General features: G+C 46.2%; 1 protein-coding gene across 1 annotated transcript in view; it reads left to right on the forward strand.

Annotated features, from left to right (window-relative positions):
• Nuggc (nuclear GTPase, germinal center associated) overlaps positions 1 to 10,174 on the forward strand; it is a 45,787-nt gene extending 35,613 nt beyond the window's left edge. The window contains exons 14-19 of the mRNA XM_026398891.2: positions 1,527 to 1,684; positions 3,089 to 3,227; positions 3,974 to 4,082; positions 4,700 to 4,836; positions 7,101 to 7,191; positions 9,963 to 10,174. Of these exons, the coding sequence (XP_026254676.2) occupies positions 1,527 to 1,684; positions 3,089 to 3,227; positions 3,974 to 4,082; positions 4,700 to 4,836; positions 7,101 to 7,191; positions 9,963 to 10,123 (795 nt within the window). The 3' untranslated portion in view covers positions 10,124 to 10,174. The remainder of the gene's footprint in view (positions 1 to 1,526; positions 1,685 to 3,088; positions 3,228 to 3,973; positions 4,083 to 4,699; positions 4,837 to 7,100; positions 7,192 to 9,962) is intronic.
• Positions 10,175 to 17,196: the final 7,022 nt, after the last annotated feature.

Consider the following 17,196-nt stretch of genomic DNA (forward strand, 5'->3'; position numbering starts at 1 on the left):
CCAGGAGAATGCTGCAGAGATGCCAGTGTGTGACTTCTGAGCTAGGTTATCAATGGCCACTGAAGCTTCTTTGGAGACCTCTGGGATCACTTGCTTGGGGGAGGCCAGCCTCCATGTGCCAAAGTCAAGTCACTGTGTGGAGGGGCCCAGGGAGCAATGTGCTGAGGCCTTCTACCTGACTTGCCAGCTGTGCTCCTTGGATGCAAATCCTCCAGCCCCGATGACTTTAACCCCAGTCATAGCTGACTGACCCTCATGGGAAGCCCTAGCCAGGAGTGGCCAGTCACGGCATCCCAACTCCTGACCCATAGAATCATAATAAACATTTACTATTATTTTAAGCCACTCTTTGAGGTAATTTTTGTCCTGCAGCAATAGATAGCTAAGTTACAGGGAGAGAAGTGGTTCCATCAGGTGATGGAAGAATCCAGATCTCAGAGTGGATGATCAAGAGTGTGCCCAGAAGATGAGGCACAAAGGAGAGGCACTCTGAGAAAGAGAGGGGCACCAGCCATCTCCAGGCCTCCCAGGGACCATCTCTTGTCTCACTGCTGCTTTAGTGACTGCTTTCTCTGACCCCAGGCCTGCCCAAGGGGCTTCTCTTTGATAACAATGTGCTTTTGTGCCCAGAAATTTGAGCAGTCAACTATATACTAATGCGATATTTTACTTAGCATAGTAAAATAGCCTGAATGTCTAAAAATTAGAGAAAGATAAAATGAATTATTCTTTGTCTGCATGATAGTATATGGTTTAATAAAATGATTTTGGAATGCATTTAAAATAATTCTGGAGTGTGCTCATGTTTTAGTTATTAAGTAGAGAGAGAATATTATACAATTGTATCATGCTATACAGCCTTTCACTTAAAACATATTCCCTCCAAACACATATCATCGATTAAAGATAAGGCCCTCCACCAAAATCTTAGCAAACATTTCTTTTCTCCTTATTATTTATCACTATCTGGCTAAACTTGATTAGCTCATAGCTCTAACTACTATAATTTTTCTCTCATTTGTAAATTTGTTTCCCTGGGGAAAATATCACCAAGTTATTCAAATCAAATAGCGTTTAATTAACTATTTAATAAAAAATATACCAACTTTGGACTATCCTCAGGAAATCCAAGACACATACCCACTCTCAGGTCACAACACGTTTTTTTCATTCATTTAACAAACACTTATTAAGTACCAGCTAAGTCAGTGCAGGCTTGGAGGACATAAAGATGGGTGAGACACTGTTCCTGACACTCACAAGCAGATGGTCTAGGAGCCCAGCCACGAGGCTTGCCAGATAAAGAGCTGTACGGGAGGGTTGTGGTCCCAGTGAGGCCAGGGCACGTTGCTGGAGGTGTGACCTGGGTCCTCCTGGTCTAGCTTGATGACATGTTTAAAGACCGCGTTTCTACTCCTTCCTGTGGTTCTTGGTAATGACCGTTAGCCAGGGGCAATGCAGTTCTGATTCTGTGACTTTCTAGTTCATGCCAACTGACTCTGCTAATCCATCGTTTAATTTTCTAGAGGAGTAAAGGGAACCAAGGTTTTCACCAGACCCTGAAAGCTGTTTGCCTGAAGAATGGCATCTATGCCTCCAGGACTCTGGCAAGAATCGACCTGAACCAAGCCGTCACTCAGCCCATCTATGACCAGATTGACCCTGTTTTTGGAGGCATTTTTAGGTAAATGGTCTTTCATCTTGCTCCTGCATGAATAAAAATCTGAAGAATGTCAAGCCAGAGTCTCAGTTTTAAGAATTGAGACTCTGGATCTGGAAGAGTAAAGAGTGGACTGTGACTTGAGGGCCGCTCTGCTCCGTCTTTGGCAAAACACCAAAGCCATCTTGGTTTGGTTGACTTAACCATCTCCCCTGGTGACCTGGGGTGGAGTGAGATGTTGCTTTCAGACTAATATTATGTTTCCCATTATTTTTCAAGTCTCTCCTACATGCAGCGGGGATGGTTTTCTTAGGGATCTGAGCCCAGGACAGGGTATTTTGATTGGAGCGCGTGGAATTAAGCAAACACATGGCCTTCGAACCTTCCCTGAATGCAAAAAGAAAAAGTGGCTCATGGAGTCTCAGACAGGTCGTGTGCTCACAGACATGGCATGAGCTGCGGCCGGGGTGGACCTACCAACAGACAAAGGTTCTCCTAGCCCCCAGGGAAGAGTCTCCCTCATTCTTCTCCTAATTGCACCTGGTTCACCACCCGATGCTGCAGTGGCCCTTCTCCTACCTTTGCTGACCTCCTCTGTGTCCATGCCCCTGCCCCTACCTTTCTCGAAACACTTCTTGGATCATGCCAGTCCACGTTCCCCATCCTGCCCCGGGTGACAGCTCTGTAGGAGTCTCCAAATTCCTTAGGATGGCATTGAGCCATTGAGCCTTCAGCTTGCCCTTCTGACCTAGCACTGCCCTGCTGCCTGGTGCCAGCCCTCTGCTGGAGCCAACATGGGGGAAGCTGAGAGCCACCGAGAGGCCCCAGGCACGGTGCCAAGCATTCGCATGCATTATCTCATCAAATGTCCTCGATAACACCACCACGGGGCTTCTACCTCTTAACATAGGAACAAAGGGAGATTCAGAAGAACTAATTGCAGTGGGCCCCCATTCATGAGTAGAGAGCTAGGGTTTAAAGCCCATGCTCTCTGAGTGCTCTATAATCTGCTGCTTCTTACACCTGGAATATTCTGAAATATTGTCCCCTGGGAAATACTTCCCTTTCATTTTCTTCCCCAAATCTTACCTGTCTTTGAAAGTGTAGTTCAAGTCCGATTCTTTCAAGTGAAAGCACTTTGTCACAGGAGGACAGTGAGTTTTGAGGTTAAAGCAGTGTTCAAAGCCTGGCTCTGCCTCCTACTCGCTGTGTGACCTTAGACACATCAGCCACCTTCTCTGAGCCCTGATTTTCTCATCAGTAGACGGCACCCTAACACTGCCTTCTTGGTTTTTAGGCCAAAGGCCTGGCCCAGGACAGCGCCTGGCACATCATAGCAATTTGGTCATTGTCAGATTTCCTTTCTCTTTTCTTTAAAGTGAATAAAAGGACGTCAGCCAGTTTCACGCCTGTCTTGCTTTCTTGTAGGGCTGGGAAGCCTGCCGATTCGGCGCTGATGCCTCACATCGATGCTTTCAAGCATTCTCTGCAGGAGAAAATGGCAGAAATTGGGATAAGAAGTGGCTGGAAGTGTGATAGCTACAAAAAACGTTTCCTGATCCAGGAGGTGAGTTCCTTATAGAGTGAAGAGCCAGTGAGTGTGGGTAGTGGCTTTCTTCCCAGGCAGGAGCTGAAGGCTGCCGGTCTCTCCCCACTTGGACCCCTGGAGTGTCCAGGGTCTGGATGTGCCTCCTAGGAGGTGCGATGGACTAGGAAACATAAGGGCTCCTGGGACCTCCAGGGAGGTGTAAGACACCGGCACGCTTTGTCCCACAGTGTGGCATCTGAGGTGCAGGCTGAGGTGGTAGGGTTGACTCAGCTTCCAGGAAGAACCTTCAAAGCGTCCTTAGAGGTACAAGAATGTGCCTCACCTTGTAATATTGTCACTAATTCTATCGTTTTTGCCAGTACCATGAAGTAGCTCCGAAGCAGCAAAGCTTAAAGACTCGGTCCCGTTTTTGCAGGTTGCTTGTTAGTTTTGAGAACTCAGGACTCTGGTCTGTCTGTGACTTACTTTCTTCCAGGACCAGTCCAGATCACATGGCGAGAGTAGGGAGATAGCTGATACCTCTGGCCCCTGCCAGAGCCCTGTCCATGCCCGGGTCGAACTCAGCACCTACTTCTGAGTAGTTTGTAGGGACTGGGCGCTGTGGGAGCATCCGGGGCGTTCAGAGGCTTGAGCCAGAGTTCTGTGTAGAGGAGCTCACAGCCAACCAGAACAGAGCAGGGGAAAGTGTGGCCACACCTGGGCACACCTGACCTGCCCCTGCCAGAGAAATGTCACCGAAGGCCTGTGTCAACGTGGCTTCTCAGATAAGCGCCATCCTGGGAGGCCTGGAAGGCTACATCCTCAGAAGGAAGAGGAGGATCTACGAGTCTGTCTCCAGCTCCGTTCAGAACGACCTGAAGCCCTATTATGAAGGTGGGGCTCCAGAGGACAGTGCTTCCTCTTCCTTTGGGGTCTTCCTGTCACTCCTTTGGCATCCTGTCCCGGGGCTCCCTGTCCTTGGAGCAGTCTTCCTGCATCCTAAGTCCTGTAACACTTTCCAGCTACACATGGAGATCAGATAACTGCAGGGTGCAGGGGGAGGTGATCGGGGACCTTTGTCCCCGTGGTTCCCAGTTCCTCTGTCCTCCCCTGGTCTGGAACCCCCCCTCTCCTCTCCACGCTGCTGCTTGGTATCCGGCTCTTGTTCTTAATTTCCTTTAAGTGTTTGTGGGCCCACTTTCAGGATCCTTCTTGGTTTGTTTTGTGGGGGGTCAGTTAGTAAGCTTCTGCTCAATTCATTTATTACATTTTCCAAATGATTTGTTTTCTAAATAGTGAATGATGTTACTTTTTAATGTAATGCATTTTATATACATATGTCTGTGTGTGTTTGCGCATGTGTGTACATATCTATATGTGTATGTACCTGTACCTATATACAAAAGTGCACGCACACACACACTTTGTGTTCTTGCTTACTTATTTTTCTGATGCCAGAGAGTTCTGGCAAGTCCTTGCTGTGGTGTGACTATGGCTATCATCTTTTACAGAGGCAGCTCAGATCACTGGCAAAAAAGCATGTGAGAGGATGAAGGATGTCCTCAGAAGAGGAGTGGAGCGGCAGGTCGCCGAGGGCATGTTTGAAAGGGCTCAGGAAAGAATGCAGCACCAGTTTCAGCAGCTGAAGGTATCTACATCCGCAGTTGGAGTCCTAGCCCCTGGGGAGTTGAGGGAGCCGGTGCAGAAGGTGGAAGAAATAGTAGGCATTGGGCCCAGGTGCCGCTGGGTGCCTTCTGCCTGGTGGGCCCAGCTGGGGGTTTCAGTGCTGGGAGAGGAAGCCTCCGCCATTGAGTGCTGGCAAAGCCCCTCCAGTTCTCCCCTGAGCCCTCTCCCTCCTGGGTCATCCATAGAACAACAGCCTTGATAGCTAGATGGGAGCTGAGTCTTCACAGACACTAGCTAATTACACCCACACTCTGCCAGTCTCTGAGTGAGCACTACTATTGTTCTCAATCTAAATGTAAGCAAGCTCAGAGAGGTGAATCAAGAGGCCACACACTAGTGAGATGCAGAGCTGCACTTTGGGACCAGCATCTCCAACAATAGTACAATCTCAAGACAGATTTTTTAAACAAGGGAAATGACCCATCTACATAAAATGCCAATAAGTGAATGTCAGTATGCGGCCGCTGGTCAGCCAATAACAGTACCTAGCACAGATTTAGGTTTGAGCCCATCCACCTTGCAAGATGTTTCCTAACAGTCTTTGGGGGCCTACATGCTTCTGTCAAGTACACTTGGACCATCTCACCCAGCTCTGGGTCCCCTGACTCTGCCCCTTCCGCTGAGTGATAGAATGCCTTCGTCTCAGTCCAAGCCCCTCACTGTCCACAGAGGTTCCAAGTTCTTCTGTCTCAGTCCAGGCTTGGCTGATCCTCTCTCCTGATCACCTGAGGAAGCCAGGCAGGTAAAGCATTCCCACCAGTGTCTGTCCCATTCAATTCTGGAGGTGCCTGTCTCCACGGTAAAAAGCAGGGAACCTCCCTTGGAGGAGGACAAGAGCGTCTCATTTCCCAGCAGCAGTTTGACTTCAGGCGTATTAGAATATCCTCACAGTCTACACACACATGCAGGAGATTGACAGAACTCCACAGAGCCGATTTCCATCCATCAAGTACGGAGAAATCAGATCCAGAGGTACTTAAGAAAACAGTGCTCATAAAAAGTGATCAGTATATTACCCAGGTACACAGTTATCTTAAATCATGGAAACATAGGTTGTTAAAAATAAATAGGTAAGTCCAAATGAGGTTCTCATCCTTGATCCTTTTTCTAAAATTAAGAATATCATTGAACTTTTTTGGGGGGGAAGTATCCAGAATTGGACCCAGGTGAACCACTGAGACACATCCCCAGCCCTTTTTATTTTTTATTTTGAGACAAGACCTCGCTAAGCTGCTGAGGCTGGCTTTGAACTTGTGATTCCCCTTCGTCAGACTCCTGAGTTGCTGGGATTACAGGTGTGTGCCACCACCTCATCCAGCAAGAGTATCAGCTTTTAATTGTTTAAAATATTTTAATTCTAAGTAATGGATGGAATTTCCTCTTATATATATTTTATGTTTGAAGATTTATTGTCTTTTTAAAAAATTACCTCTTCCCAATGTTCTTATGACTTGGAGAATGGAGTAACATTCTGCTGAAGGTGCCTGGCAGCCTCTGATGTGTAGGTGTGTGGTTGCTGACTTGTTTTCACTCTGCAGTGAGGAGGCTACTTTGGTTTTAGGAGCTGTGGATCTCCGCTTCCCTCATCTTAAAGACAATGAAGCTGAGGCCAGAAAGGCTTACGTCACCAGCTCAAGGCTGAGCTCCTGGCCTGGCATTGAAGAAAAATATGAGTCAGGAGATCCAGGCTCAAGCCTGGAATCCGCCAAATTAGAGAAAGGATTCTGGTGTTTTCCAAAAGGAGGCAAGAGACAAAAGGGAATGCTTTTAGTTGATAAAAGGATTGAGAGTAGCAAGAAATGACATTTCTCAGGCTGTGGGAGAGAAGAATCAGACCTGCCCCTGCACAGAGCAGGTGCCCAGTGCGCAGTTATCAGTGAATAAATGCAGGAGAGGACAGTGGGGTAGTGACCAGTGTGCTCCCTCCTTCCCATCCCTGTGGCTGCTCTTCTCCCAACCCCCCTTGCCTCATTAGCTCCTCATTCAGTTGCTCAGCACCAGAGGGACCCTCCTTGTGACTCTTGATAGGCAGGGAGGGACATGCAGAGACTGGAGGGAGCCCACGGAAGTGCGTCCCCGGCCCTCCAAAGTCCTTCACCCTTGGCCTGACTTTGGCAACCCCAGTCTGGACCTTCTCCAGGTGGAGGATGGGTGAGGTTCCCTCTCTAGGATTTGCTTTCCCTTGGAGCACACCCGTCTAACAGACTGAATGTCCTTGTCCTGTAGAATGGGATCACAGAGAAGGTGAAGGGCAGCATTGCCACCATGCTGACTCTCGTGTCATCCCAGGGAGATGGTCTCTACAAGGAGCTTGCAGGTAAATATGTGAAACCTCTGGCTGTGGTTGCTCCTTCCTGAGTTTAAAGAAATCTCCAGAGCAAGGAATGGAGATGATGCTGCTGGTATCGGCCGACCCTTTGCCACTCACCCGATCGAGACTTCGTGGGTGCTGTCCGTGGAATTCTCCCATTAGCCCTCAGGGATAGATGTTAGTGCTCCATTTTGCAGATGCAGAACTAGAGACTTGGATCAGACAATGTGCCCAAGGTTTCACAGCTGGCAAATGGCGAGTTCCCATCCACAAAGTCGACCTGCTCTCTCCGGAAAGCCTTTCTTTTAAGTTGATGCCTCCTTAGGAAAAACCCCATTGTCTGGTGGTAGTGGAGAAAGGTTCCTTTCCACCCCCTGGGACCCGGGGAAAGCAGGGCCAGCCATACATGCTCATGGTGGACAACTACCTCCTTGGCCTCCCAGGTGTGCCACTTGGCTACCGCGTGTACACTGGAGACCATAGTAAGCTGGAGAGAGAAGCACCTGTGATATTTCTAGAAAAAATTAAAAATGCTATGCTTTGGTCCAGCAATCCTTCTAGGAATTCATCCTGTCAATATCCTCCTGCATGGGCAATAAGGCATATGGACAATTTTATTCAGGGTGCCATTGTTTATAATACCACAGATTGGAACAACTCAAATATCTATTAATAGGACACTGGTTAAATTAAATTAGATACAATACCAGTAGAGGAACATGCAACTGTTATAAAGAATAAAGCAGCTTTATGTGGTGTTCAGCAACATGAAATGATCTCCAAATGTATTTTAAAGAGAGAGAAATTTTTTTTAAAAAAAAATGTGTGTGGTTTGTGACAATTTGTGAAAGAAGCAAAGGAAATACATACAATTATGTTTGCATAGGCATAAAAATCTCTGTGGGATACACAAGAAATTGATGACATTGATGGCCTCTTAGAAGTGAGGAAGACAGGGAATGGTGGAGATTTTGTGCCTTTTACATTTTAAGACATGTGCACAGCTGTTTGCTAGGAAAAAAAAAATACATCGACCTGATACTATTGCTGAGTAACTGGGGTGAAAGTAGGCAGAGAAGTTACAACTGCTGCTTCTGAACCTCTGACCTGTGCTTGCCTACCTTCCTGGGCAGTACTGTCCCCATCCCTGCTGGGTGGATGAGCCTGGTCCTCGTAGCCCCCAGGGAAGGAGGAACAGCACTCTCACACTGACCCACCTAGGACCTTCTGCCCAGGTCTGTTTTAAGGTCACAGTCACCAAAGTGTGTTTCCTACTTGCAGAAGGTCTTCCAACTGTCCGGTCTTGCAGACAGTTTGATGTAAATCGTGCCTGCCTAGTTGGACTCTGCTCCATTCTCTTCACCATCCACAACAAACATGCATAGTATAGGGAGACTGTGCAGGCGCCAGGGCTCGGAAGATACCCAGACAGCTCTCAGGACTCGCCTGACTGGTGAGAATGGAGATCTGCAGACAGGACAGCCTGCATCCGTTCACCAAGTGATGCCAGTTCGCACCAAGGTGCTGAGGGCATGACCTTCAATGGACCTCTAGCCCAGTGGGCCAGAGGCAGGCAATACGCAAGCTAACAAGTGAAATACATGGCAGGGGAATCAGGCAGGAGAAAGGGAGGAATGCTAAGGGCAGGGGACAGGGGTCAAGAAAGGTCTCCCCAGGAACGAGACCCCTAAGTAAAGGCCCAAGGGCAGGGATCCACTGGGGTGCCAGGTCTAGGTTCATCTGTTCTGGTGGCTCAGAAGACAGCAGTGGTTCAGGCTGGACACTGGGGAGTCTGCAATGAGCTGGGCCCTGGGGTAGACCTGAAGGTGGGTAGCAGGACTGGAGAGCAGCCAGCAGGAGAGAGGCCTCCAGTTAAGGCCCAGAGAGCGCCTTGGGTTCTGACTCCCCTCCTGGTCAGAACCCAAGGCGCTCTCTGGGCCTTAACTGGGGTGTGGAGAACTGAATGGGACTAGGAAGGCATTCAGGAGCACGGCCGGAGCCAACTCCAAGGTCAGTCTGAAGCATCTCTTCAGAGGGGACTGTGTGGGTCAGTGCCCTCCAGAAAACCCAAACCCACAGGCCGCATGTAGGTGTAGAAAGAGGCTTATTTTAAGGAGTCGGCTCACATAATCCTGGAGGCTCGGTGATGGGGAGGCTGACAGGCTGATGACTGGAAAGAGCTGCAGTGGAGTCCAGAGGCCATCTCTGGAGAACAGGCAGGCAGATCGGAGGTGGAGGTGGAGGCCAGGAGGTCTGCTGGGGAGCGCCTCCCGCAGGGCTGTGGGGGACTGTTCTCTTGGGCCTTCTGCTGACTGGTCAAGGCCCACACGCATTGGGAGAGGTGACTGCTTTACTCAGGGTCCACAGACTTACAGTCAATCTCTGGACACCGTGGCCTAGGCTAGTTGACGTGAGATTCTAGGGGAGCAGAGGGAATGGAGGGGGAGAGAGCACAGGCCTCACACAACAGGCCTCCCAGCGGGTGCCTGGAGACAGGGGAGGGGAGGGTTTATTGTGTCTCCTTCCAGCTGGCACTTGGTGCCCTGGACAGGCTTAGCCAGGTAAGGCTCTTGATTCCTCTCAGGGTGACTCACGCTGACACAGGCCTTCAGAGGGAGAGTACCCGGTTTAACCCGGGTTGTGTATACCAGGAGACTGCACTGTCCGATTTCCCAGTGCCCTTCCAGATCTGCCATTCTGGGACAAGGACGGGATTCTTGGGGGATCTGTTCTCTGGAGGCACTAACCCGCCATGTGTGCCCTCTGCTCTTCCCTAGATGTCAGCAATGAACACAGGGAGATGGAAAAGCTCCACAGGAGCCTGCGGGAGGTGGCAGAGAACGCGCAGCTGCGGAGGGGCATGCAGGACTTCCTGAGAATGTCCCCCAGCAAAGCCTCCCAGAACCTGACTGCTTCCTGGGCTCAGCATGGAAAATAAGCCCAGGGTAACCAGAATGACTTCTGTCTCCTTGAAATCCAATAAAGAACATTTCCCAACTGTTTGGGCTTTTTATTCCCAATAGAAACCCAATACATTGTTGCTTCTCGAATAATTTTATTTTATAGCTAAAAAAAAAAAGTCACCATATTGAAGCCCCAATGGAGTTCTAGAGCTCTAAGGAAAAGAGAATTTTGCTTCACTAAACATTGAAAAACTTAAGTATTATGAAAAAATTGCAACATAAAACTTTAGGGACTCAATTCTATTTCTCATTTTAATAGTGGCGAGACTTTGGGGTAAGCAGGTAACATTATCCCATAGAAACAACGTGGTCTGGGAGAGAGGGACACAAGACCTGGACTTCTTACTTGCAGGGTGTTGTGTTCCGGGCATGTGCTTCTCAAACATTTTGTTACCCTTCAGAGGACCCCGAAAAGCTTTTGTTTATTTGGGTTGTACATATTGATAGTAACTGCATGGAATTAAAACTAAAAGAAATTTAAATATCTATACATTCAAATTTAAATGTGAATTAGTTTAAAAGGACAATAATAAATCCATTACAGGTTAACATAAATAACATATTTTTGTGGAAAAAAAAAGATATTTTCCAAAACATTGACTGAGAAGAGTGACATCGTTAGGCACTTTTCAAATCCTTCATCTCTGGCTTCTTGGTGCCGGCCGGAGCCTCCTGACTGTTCACGCATCCCATCTGTTGTAGTATGTGTCTTGGGTTGATGGATATGAAAACTGTCTCACATAGTTGGAATGCAAAAAACTGTTTTTAGTTGCCCTTTTATCAAATTACTTAATATTCTTCTTTGATACTATAATCTTGCAAAATGGTTGTTTTTCTAAAGGTTAGTTTTAATACACAGTCTGAAACCCCATCAGTCAACTTAAAAAACAAACAAACAAACAAAAACTCTGTTGCATTAAAACCCATGAGTTTATCTTGAACTTTTTTGGATTTTTTTTAACCAAAGCATGCTTTTATGGCATCAGACATTGATCATTTTGAAAATACTTGTTCATGGGTTAAACAGGTATTTGAAATGCTGGCATATTTCATTGTACAATACAATTTATTAATATCCCCACCAGTCTTATTAGGAGACTCTGGAGGTTTTGGGAAGCTTTCAAGCTCATAGTAGAGAATACAAGTTTTATAAAACTTTGCAGGTTTTCCCCTAAAATCTCATCCTATCCTTGGCAACAAGTACTATTGGTTGTTTCCCTGAAGCGATAGGTTGATTTTGTTCATTTTCAAGAAAATACTGAGCACACGCCCATGTGTCATTAACCACAGCCTGTGAGTCCTTCTTTCAGGTGAAAATGATGTTCATGAAGCTAGCAGCTCAGTCCACAGGGGCTTTTCGTTTGAGGTGGTGGAAGTGCTCTTGTGTGCTTCCCATTTTGTCACACAGAATAATAAAATGGCATCAGTGGAGGGTCGACAGTTAGTACAGTCAGTAAGTTAATACGCTCTTTTCACTGTTAGTGCAAGTGTCAAAAGAGCCAAATAATTCCCCCTGTCATGTTGTAAGTACAGTTATGTGATGGGATATGCACTTACATAATATATTACCTGAAGGTAGAGTGTGACAAGTTAAGGATATGTAGTATAAGCCCTAGAGCAACCACTAAAGAACAAGAGGGACATATTTAGTGAGCCACTAGGAGATACTGAAATGTTAAAAAGGTTCAAATAATCCAGAAAGAGGCAAAGAGAGTGGGGGAAAAGGAATAAACATCAGAAGGTACAAATAGAAAAAAAATAGCCAAACAGTAGACTTAAATCCAATCACATGAATAATCACATTAAATGTAACTGGTCTAAAACACTAATTCAGAAGGCAGGGATTATCAGGTTAGATTATTATATTTTAAAGTAAGCCCCAACTATAAGTTGTCTATAAGGAATCCACTTTAAATGGAAAAACACAAATAGGTTAAAAATAAAAGTATGGAAAATCTGTGTTTTCAAAAACTGAAGAGTTTATATATTAATATCAGACAAAGCAAATTTCAGAGAAAGGACTTTTATGAGGGATAAAGAGGGCTATTGCATAGTGATAAAGTGGTTAATTCACCAAGAGTCATAATAATCCTAGTTGTACAGCTAATAAAATTTCAAAGCATGCGAAGCAAAAGCTGACAAAACTTAAAAGAGAATAGCCAAATCCACAATTATACTTGGAAATTTCAGCACCTCCTCTTGATAATTGATAGAACAATAGAGAAACTCAGTAAGAATAGAGAAGGCTTGGGGCAGAATATCGACTAACTTTAGCTGACTGAATTTTACAGAACATTCTACTCTATTGGGCATCAGAATTCACATTCATTTCTAGAGGACTTAGAACATTTACCAAAATAGACTGTATCCTGAGCCATAAAATAAGTCTCAATAAATTTAAAAAGATGGAAATCATACAGAGTATGTTCTCTGACCACATGGAGTTATATCAGTAATCAATAACAGAAATATGGAAAATCTTCAAATACTTGGAAACTAAAGACACTTCTAAATAACTATATAACTACATGTTATACGAATATATCTAAAACATGTAGAACTAAAATGTATGACAAGAGAGGGCTGTGGACTGTTCTTATTGGATTTATATCTCTCTCCTCCAAATTTTAGTTTGTCCAATTAAAATTTCCTCGTTGGTATCTGGAGCCAAGGAGCTATTCCAGGCAACGCTTAGAGAATTTGGGCTGGCGCTGGCAGTGGGGTTGACGTTAACTGCCTGAAGAACACAATGAAGAGCTGCCCGTCGGGAAGACCCCTCCACGGGAGAGTGGAACTGACATAAATCCCAGGGAGAAGTTCACACAGATCTGATAAGAGAAGGGAAAACTCGAATTCCACGGGCAGAGTCAAGAGGATTCACACCAGGAGACTCAGGAACAAGGGCCGCTGGTGTGGAAGTCAGTATCTTGGTGCTGCTCAGTCTAGATGAAAGGTTCCATCAGGGGTGCTAAGTCATGGCAGCCCCTGACCCCCCTCGGGAAAGCGGGCAGTGGCTAGGAGAGGCAGGAAGCACGCTGGGGTCCACTTCAGTAGTAGAGGAGGCAGGCGAGGAGAGAAGGTGTTATGAAGAATGTGAGGTGGGAGGGGTGCACCAGGAAAAACAATGTCTTTAAAAATAAGACTCCACAGAGGGCTTCTCCTCGGTGTGAAGCTGTTCCCACTCAATGTTGGTGTAGGTGCTCAGTTCAGAGCATCTAACCCTGAATTCTGTTCTGTATAGATCCTCCTAACTGTTGATTGTAGTGTTGGTTCTTGTGGTTATCTTGAGGACTGACTGATTCATACTTTTCAATTTGCTATAAAGTTTTTTGTGCTAAAAAAAAAACCCACAAAAACAAGACTCTAAGTGACTACACAGTATTTTCACATATAGATGTATATCCATTTAACCATTATCCTATTTTTGGACATTTAGCTGATGCTGCTTTCCTCCATGGTAAACAACATGGGAGAGAACATTCTTATGTGTAACACTCTGTCCCATCTCTGATGTTTTACTCCAGGGTAAAATCTGAAGAATTCTGTTACAATGTGTGTCAGCTTTCCATCAATAACAAATAACTGAGAGAATCATCTTAAGGGAGAAGGATTATTTTGGCTCACAATTTTGGAGGTTCCACTGTGTGATCAGGCAGACTCATTGCTTTTAGCCTCAGTGTGGGTGGCAAACACATCAAGGCAGGAAGGCGGGGTACATGGTAGAACAAGCTGCTCACCCCATTAGCCAGGGAAGGGTGGGGGAAGAAGAGATGGGGATCCTTCAGTCCCTTTCAAGGGCACACCCCCAATGACCTAAAAGCCTCCCACTAAACCCCACCTCTTAAAGGTCTACCATCTCCCAACAGCACCACGCTGGAGACCCAGCCTTCAACAAACATTCCAAAACCAAACTGCAGCACAAGGTCTAAGTGTAAGAGCATTTCAGTCTTAAATTGCTTTTCAGAAACACCACTTACTAGTAGGGAGGAGAGTTCCACATCACTGCACCTTTTCTGCAATAGGTTAATGGGAAGAGTTTTAAAAGCACCATCTTTCACTGCTTGGGTTTGTGATGTTGAATATTTTTCATGTTATTTGAATTTTTTTTCTCTATTTAATTGTTCCTTCCATGGTCTTTCTCTGTCACTTTCCTTTTTACTTTAAAAAAAAATCCAGACTTACAGAAAAAGTTGCAATCGTAGTAAAAAGAACTCCCGTGCCCACTGACTTGACTGTTTAGCGTCTCACACTTGCTTTGCTCTGCCATTCCTCCAGAGTATGTGCTGGGTGTGTTTGTGCAACTTTTTCTGAACAATTTCCAAGGATGTTGCCTATTCAATGACCCTTTGCCCCCTAACATTTCAGCATATTCCATGAAAAAAGTATGTTCCCTCACCTAACTCCAGTCCAACCATCAAATTCAGGAAATTCAACATCAATGCAACATCATCATCTTTATCTAAAACCCATATTCAAATGTCATCATTTCTAGCCAGTTGCAGTCCATATATCCAGCCTGGAATCATAAATTGCATTTATCTGTCCCATCTCAATGATTCCTCGAATCTGGAACACATCCCCAGCCTTGATTTGTCTTTCATAACATTTTTGACACGCACAAATTTTAATAAAACATCTCTTATTGACATTTTTGAGAAATACAGACAGGCGTTTTCTAAAATTTAGATCTGTCGGATGTCTCTTCACGGTTGGGTTTAGAACGCACATCTTTGGTGGAAGCAACCATGTAAATGCCTTGGTTCCCCTTTTAATCAAAAAGTGATTAAAAAGAATTTACCGCTGCTACCTTGACAAGGAGGAGAAGACCAGCTGTGAGAAGGGGTGCAGTCTAATGTGGTGTGGGGGCAGGTCCACTCTGCAGGGTGGCCCTCTGCAGTCAACCAGGGCAGAATGTGCAGGGCAGGAGGCTGAGGGACGTCAGGAACAAGTCTCCCAGTCTCTCAGGCCTGAACTGTCACCTGCCCATGGCTGCCAGTGTCCAGGGGTAGCATGTCTGAAGATTTTAAAGTGCGGTAGAGGAGAGGAGAGAAGGCAATAGACTCCTGGCTCCATTTCTGGAGACAAATACCCTCCTGCCTCCACTCTGCCCTTCCCTACCAGAGAGGCTGAACTGCAGAGGGGCCAGTGAGGCCTTCGGAGGCCCCTTCTCCCTGACATCTCCCTGTCTCTCCCCACAACCTCCCTCCTCCTAACAGCTCCTCAGGTCCCGTGCCCACGCTCTACCTTTGGGAGCTTGGAAAACTCCAGAGCTGAGGCTTCAACCAGAAGCGAATGGAGACCCTCCTCTGCCCAAATCCGTCAACTCTGATGCAGAGCGTCGGCCTCCCCCAGCTCACAGGTAATTTGCAAGCACATCTCTGCAAAGCAAGGGTCATTATTATTTAGAAGAAAGGCTAGCCCGTCTCACACAGGGAAAGTTTACTCTCAGACACGGTTTTTTGGCACAGTAGTGTCAGGAGGCCAAGTCCAACCTGCTCTGAGCAGCCATCCCTCAAGCCACCCCTTGAACAGAGTTGGACTGTCTCATCCATCAGACCCGGCAGTGCCAACCTCAAGGAGCTTCTGTCTGGCTCCTCCCTTGGGAGATGTCATCTTTACGGTTTCACCACGTTACAATGATCACGAAGGTGGCTCTACTTCACACGCAGAGCTGATTTGTAACCAATGCACTCTGCTTAAGAAAGCAGGGAAATGATCGTTTCAGAAGGTGCACCATCCAAGCTGGAATGATAAGAAACTCCTCAGTGCTCAGGGTGTGTGCTGTTTGTGGAGTGTCCTCCGAGGCCACCCTCCGCTCCCATGAGATGCTATTATCTTACAACATGCACCAGCATCGCCAGGCCAACGGGATGATTCAAAAAGGGGCTCTCACTTTCCACTTCTCTGAAAGCATTTCCGCACGAGCAGTGTTAGTGCTGACCTTTGTTCTTCTGTTTCTCTTCCATTTCTTTCCATCCCCTCGAATTACTCAGAATAGCCTAAGTTTGTGTCTGTTTATTCTCTTCTGTCTAAATCCCATCTCAACCCTGTACATCGCCTGGCTCCCAACAGCACAGCTTAATCTAATTAGGGATCAAGAGAAAATTGATAATGACCCGTGAAACCCAGAGAGGACTCTGTTTTAGATATTGTCTGTCACCAAGGCCACTTGGAATCGCTGTTTTACAGACTCCCTGCCTAGTGTCTGTAAAAGCTCCCTCAGCTATGCTTTCTCCTGGAAGAAGCCCGTGAGCCCTTGCTTTGGGAAGGGGACGAGTTATGTGAGCATGATCTTTCCCTTCAGGAGCCACTGTGGAGGAATGGCAGCATCTGCCTCAAACCAGAAGACGAGAGCCCGTGCTTAGCTGGTAGGAGAGAGTTGGTGACTGTTGACCAAGCCAGGGCAATCAGACCTCTCTCCTCCTCCCCTCGCTCCCTTTCCCACCCTCTTCCTCTGCCCCCTTTTTCGCTCAGAAACATCAATGTCTGTGATAGAAGAAAGTTTATAAAATCTTGAAAGAGCATTTGAAACTCTGGGACCACCAGTGTCCTAGAAGTAATCCATGCTAATTAAGGATCTATTTAGCCAATAGATCTTTACATGTATTTCTTTACATCTTACTGAAACTATCTGATTTTTGTCCTTTTTTTTTTTTTTTTTGTACCAGGGATTGAACTCAGGGGCCCTCGACCACTTATCATTTCCCCTTAACATTTCAGTATATTCCACATCCCCAGCTCTATTTTGTGTTTTATTTAGAGACAGGGTCTCACTGAGTTGCTTAGTGCCTCGTTTTTACTGAGGCTGCTGGAAATACAGGCGTGCGCCAGTACCTGATTTTTGTCCTTTTGAGAATGGCACTCATTTGCACAATCTGGGTGGACTTCAGGGCATGTTTCTCATCTGTAGTTGCACTATTGAATTGTCCTGGGGAGCCCAAGTGGATCCTGCCCCACATACCAATTGGGTCAGAGTCTCTGGGAGTAGAACTTGGACATTAAGTGTTCCAAAAATCACTGCCTTATGGAAGAGTAAATAAGAGTTCTG

The sequence above is a fragment of the Urocitellus parryii genome, chromosome 14, assembly GCF_045843805.1.
Source record: "Urocitellus parryii isolate mUroPar1 chromosome 14, mUroPar1.hap1, whole genome shotgun sequence".
In the NCBI taxonomy this organism is placed as follows: Eukaryota; Metazoa; Chordata; class Mammalia; order Rodentia; family Sciuridae; genus Urocitellus; species Urocitellus parryii.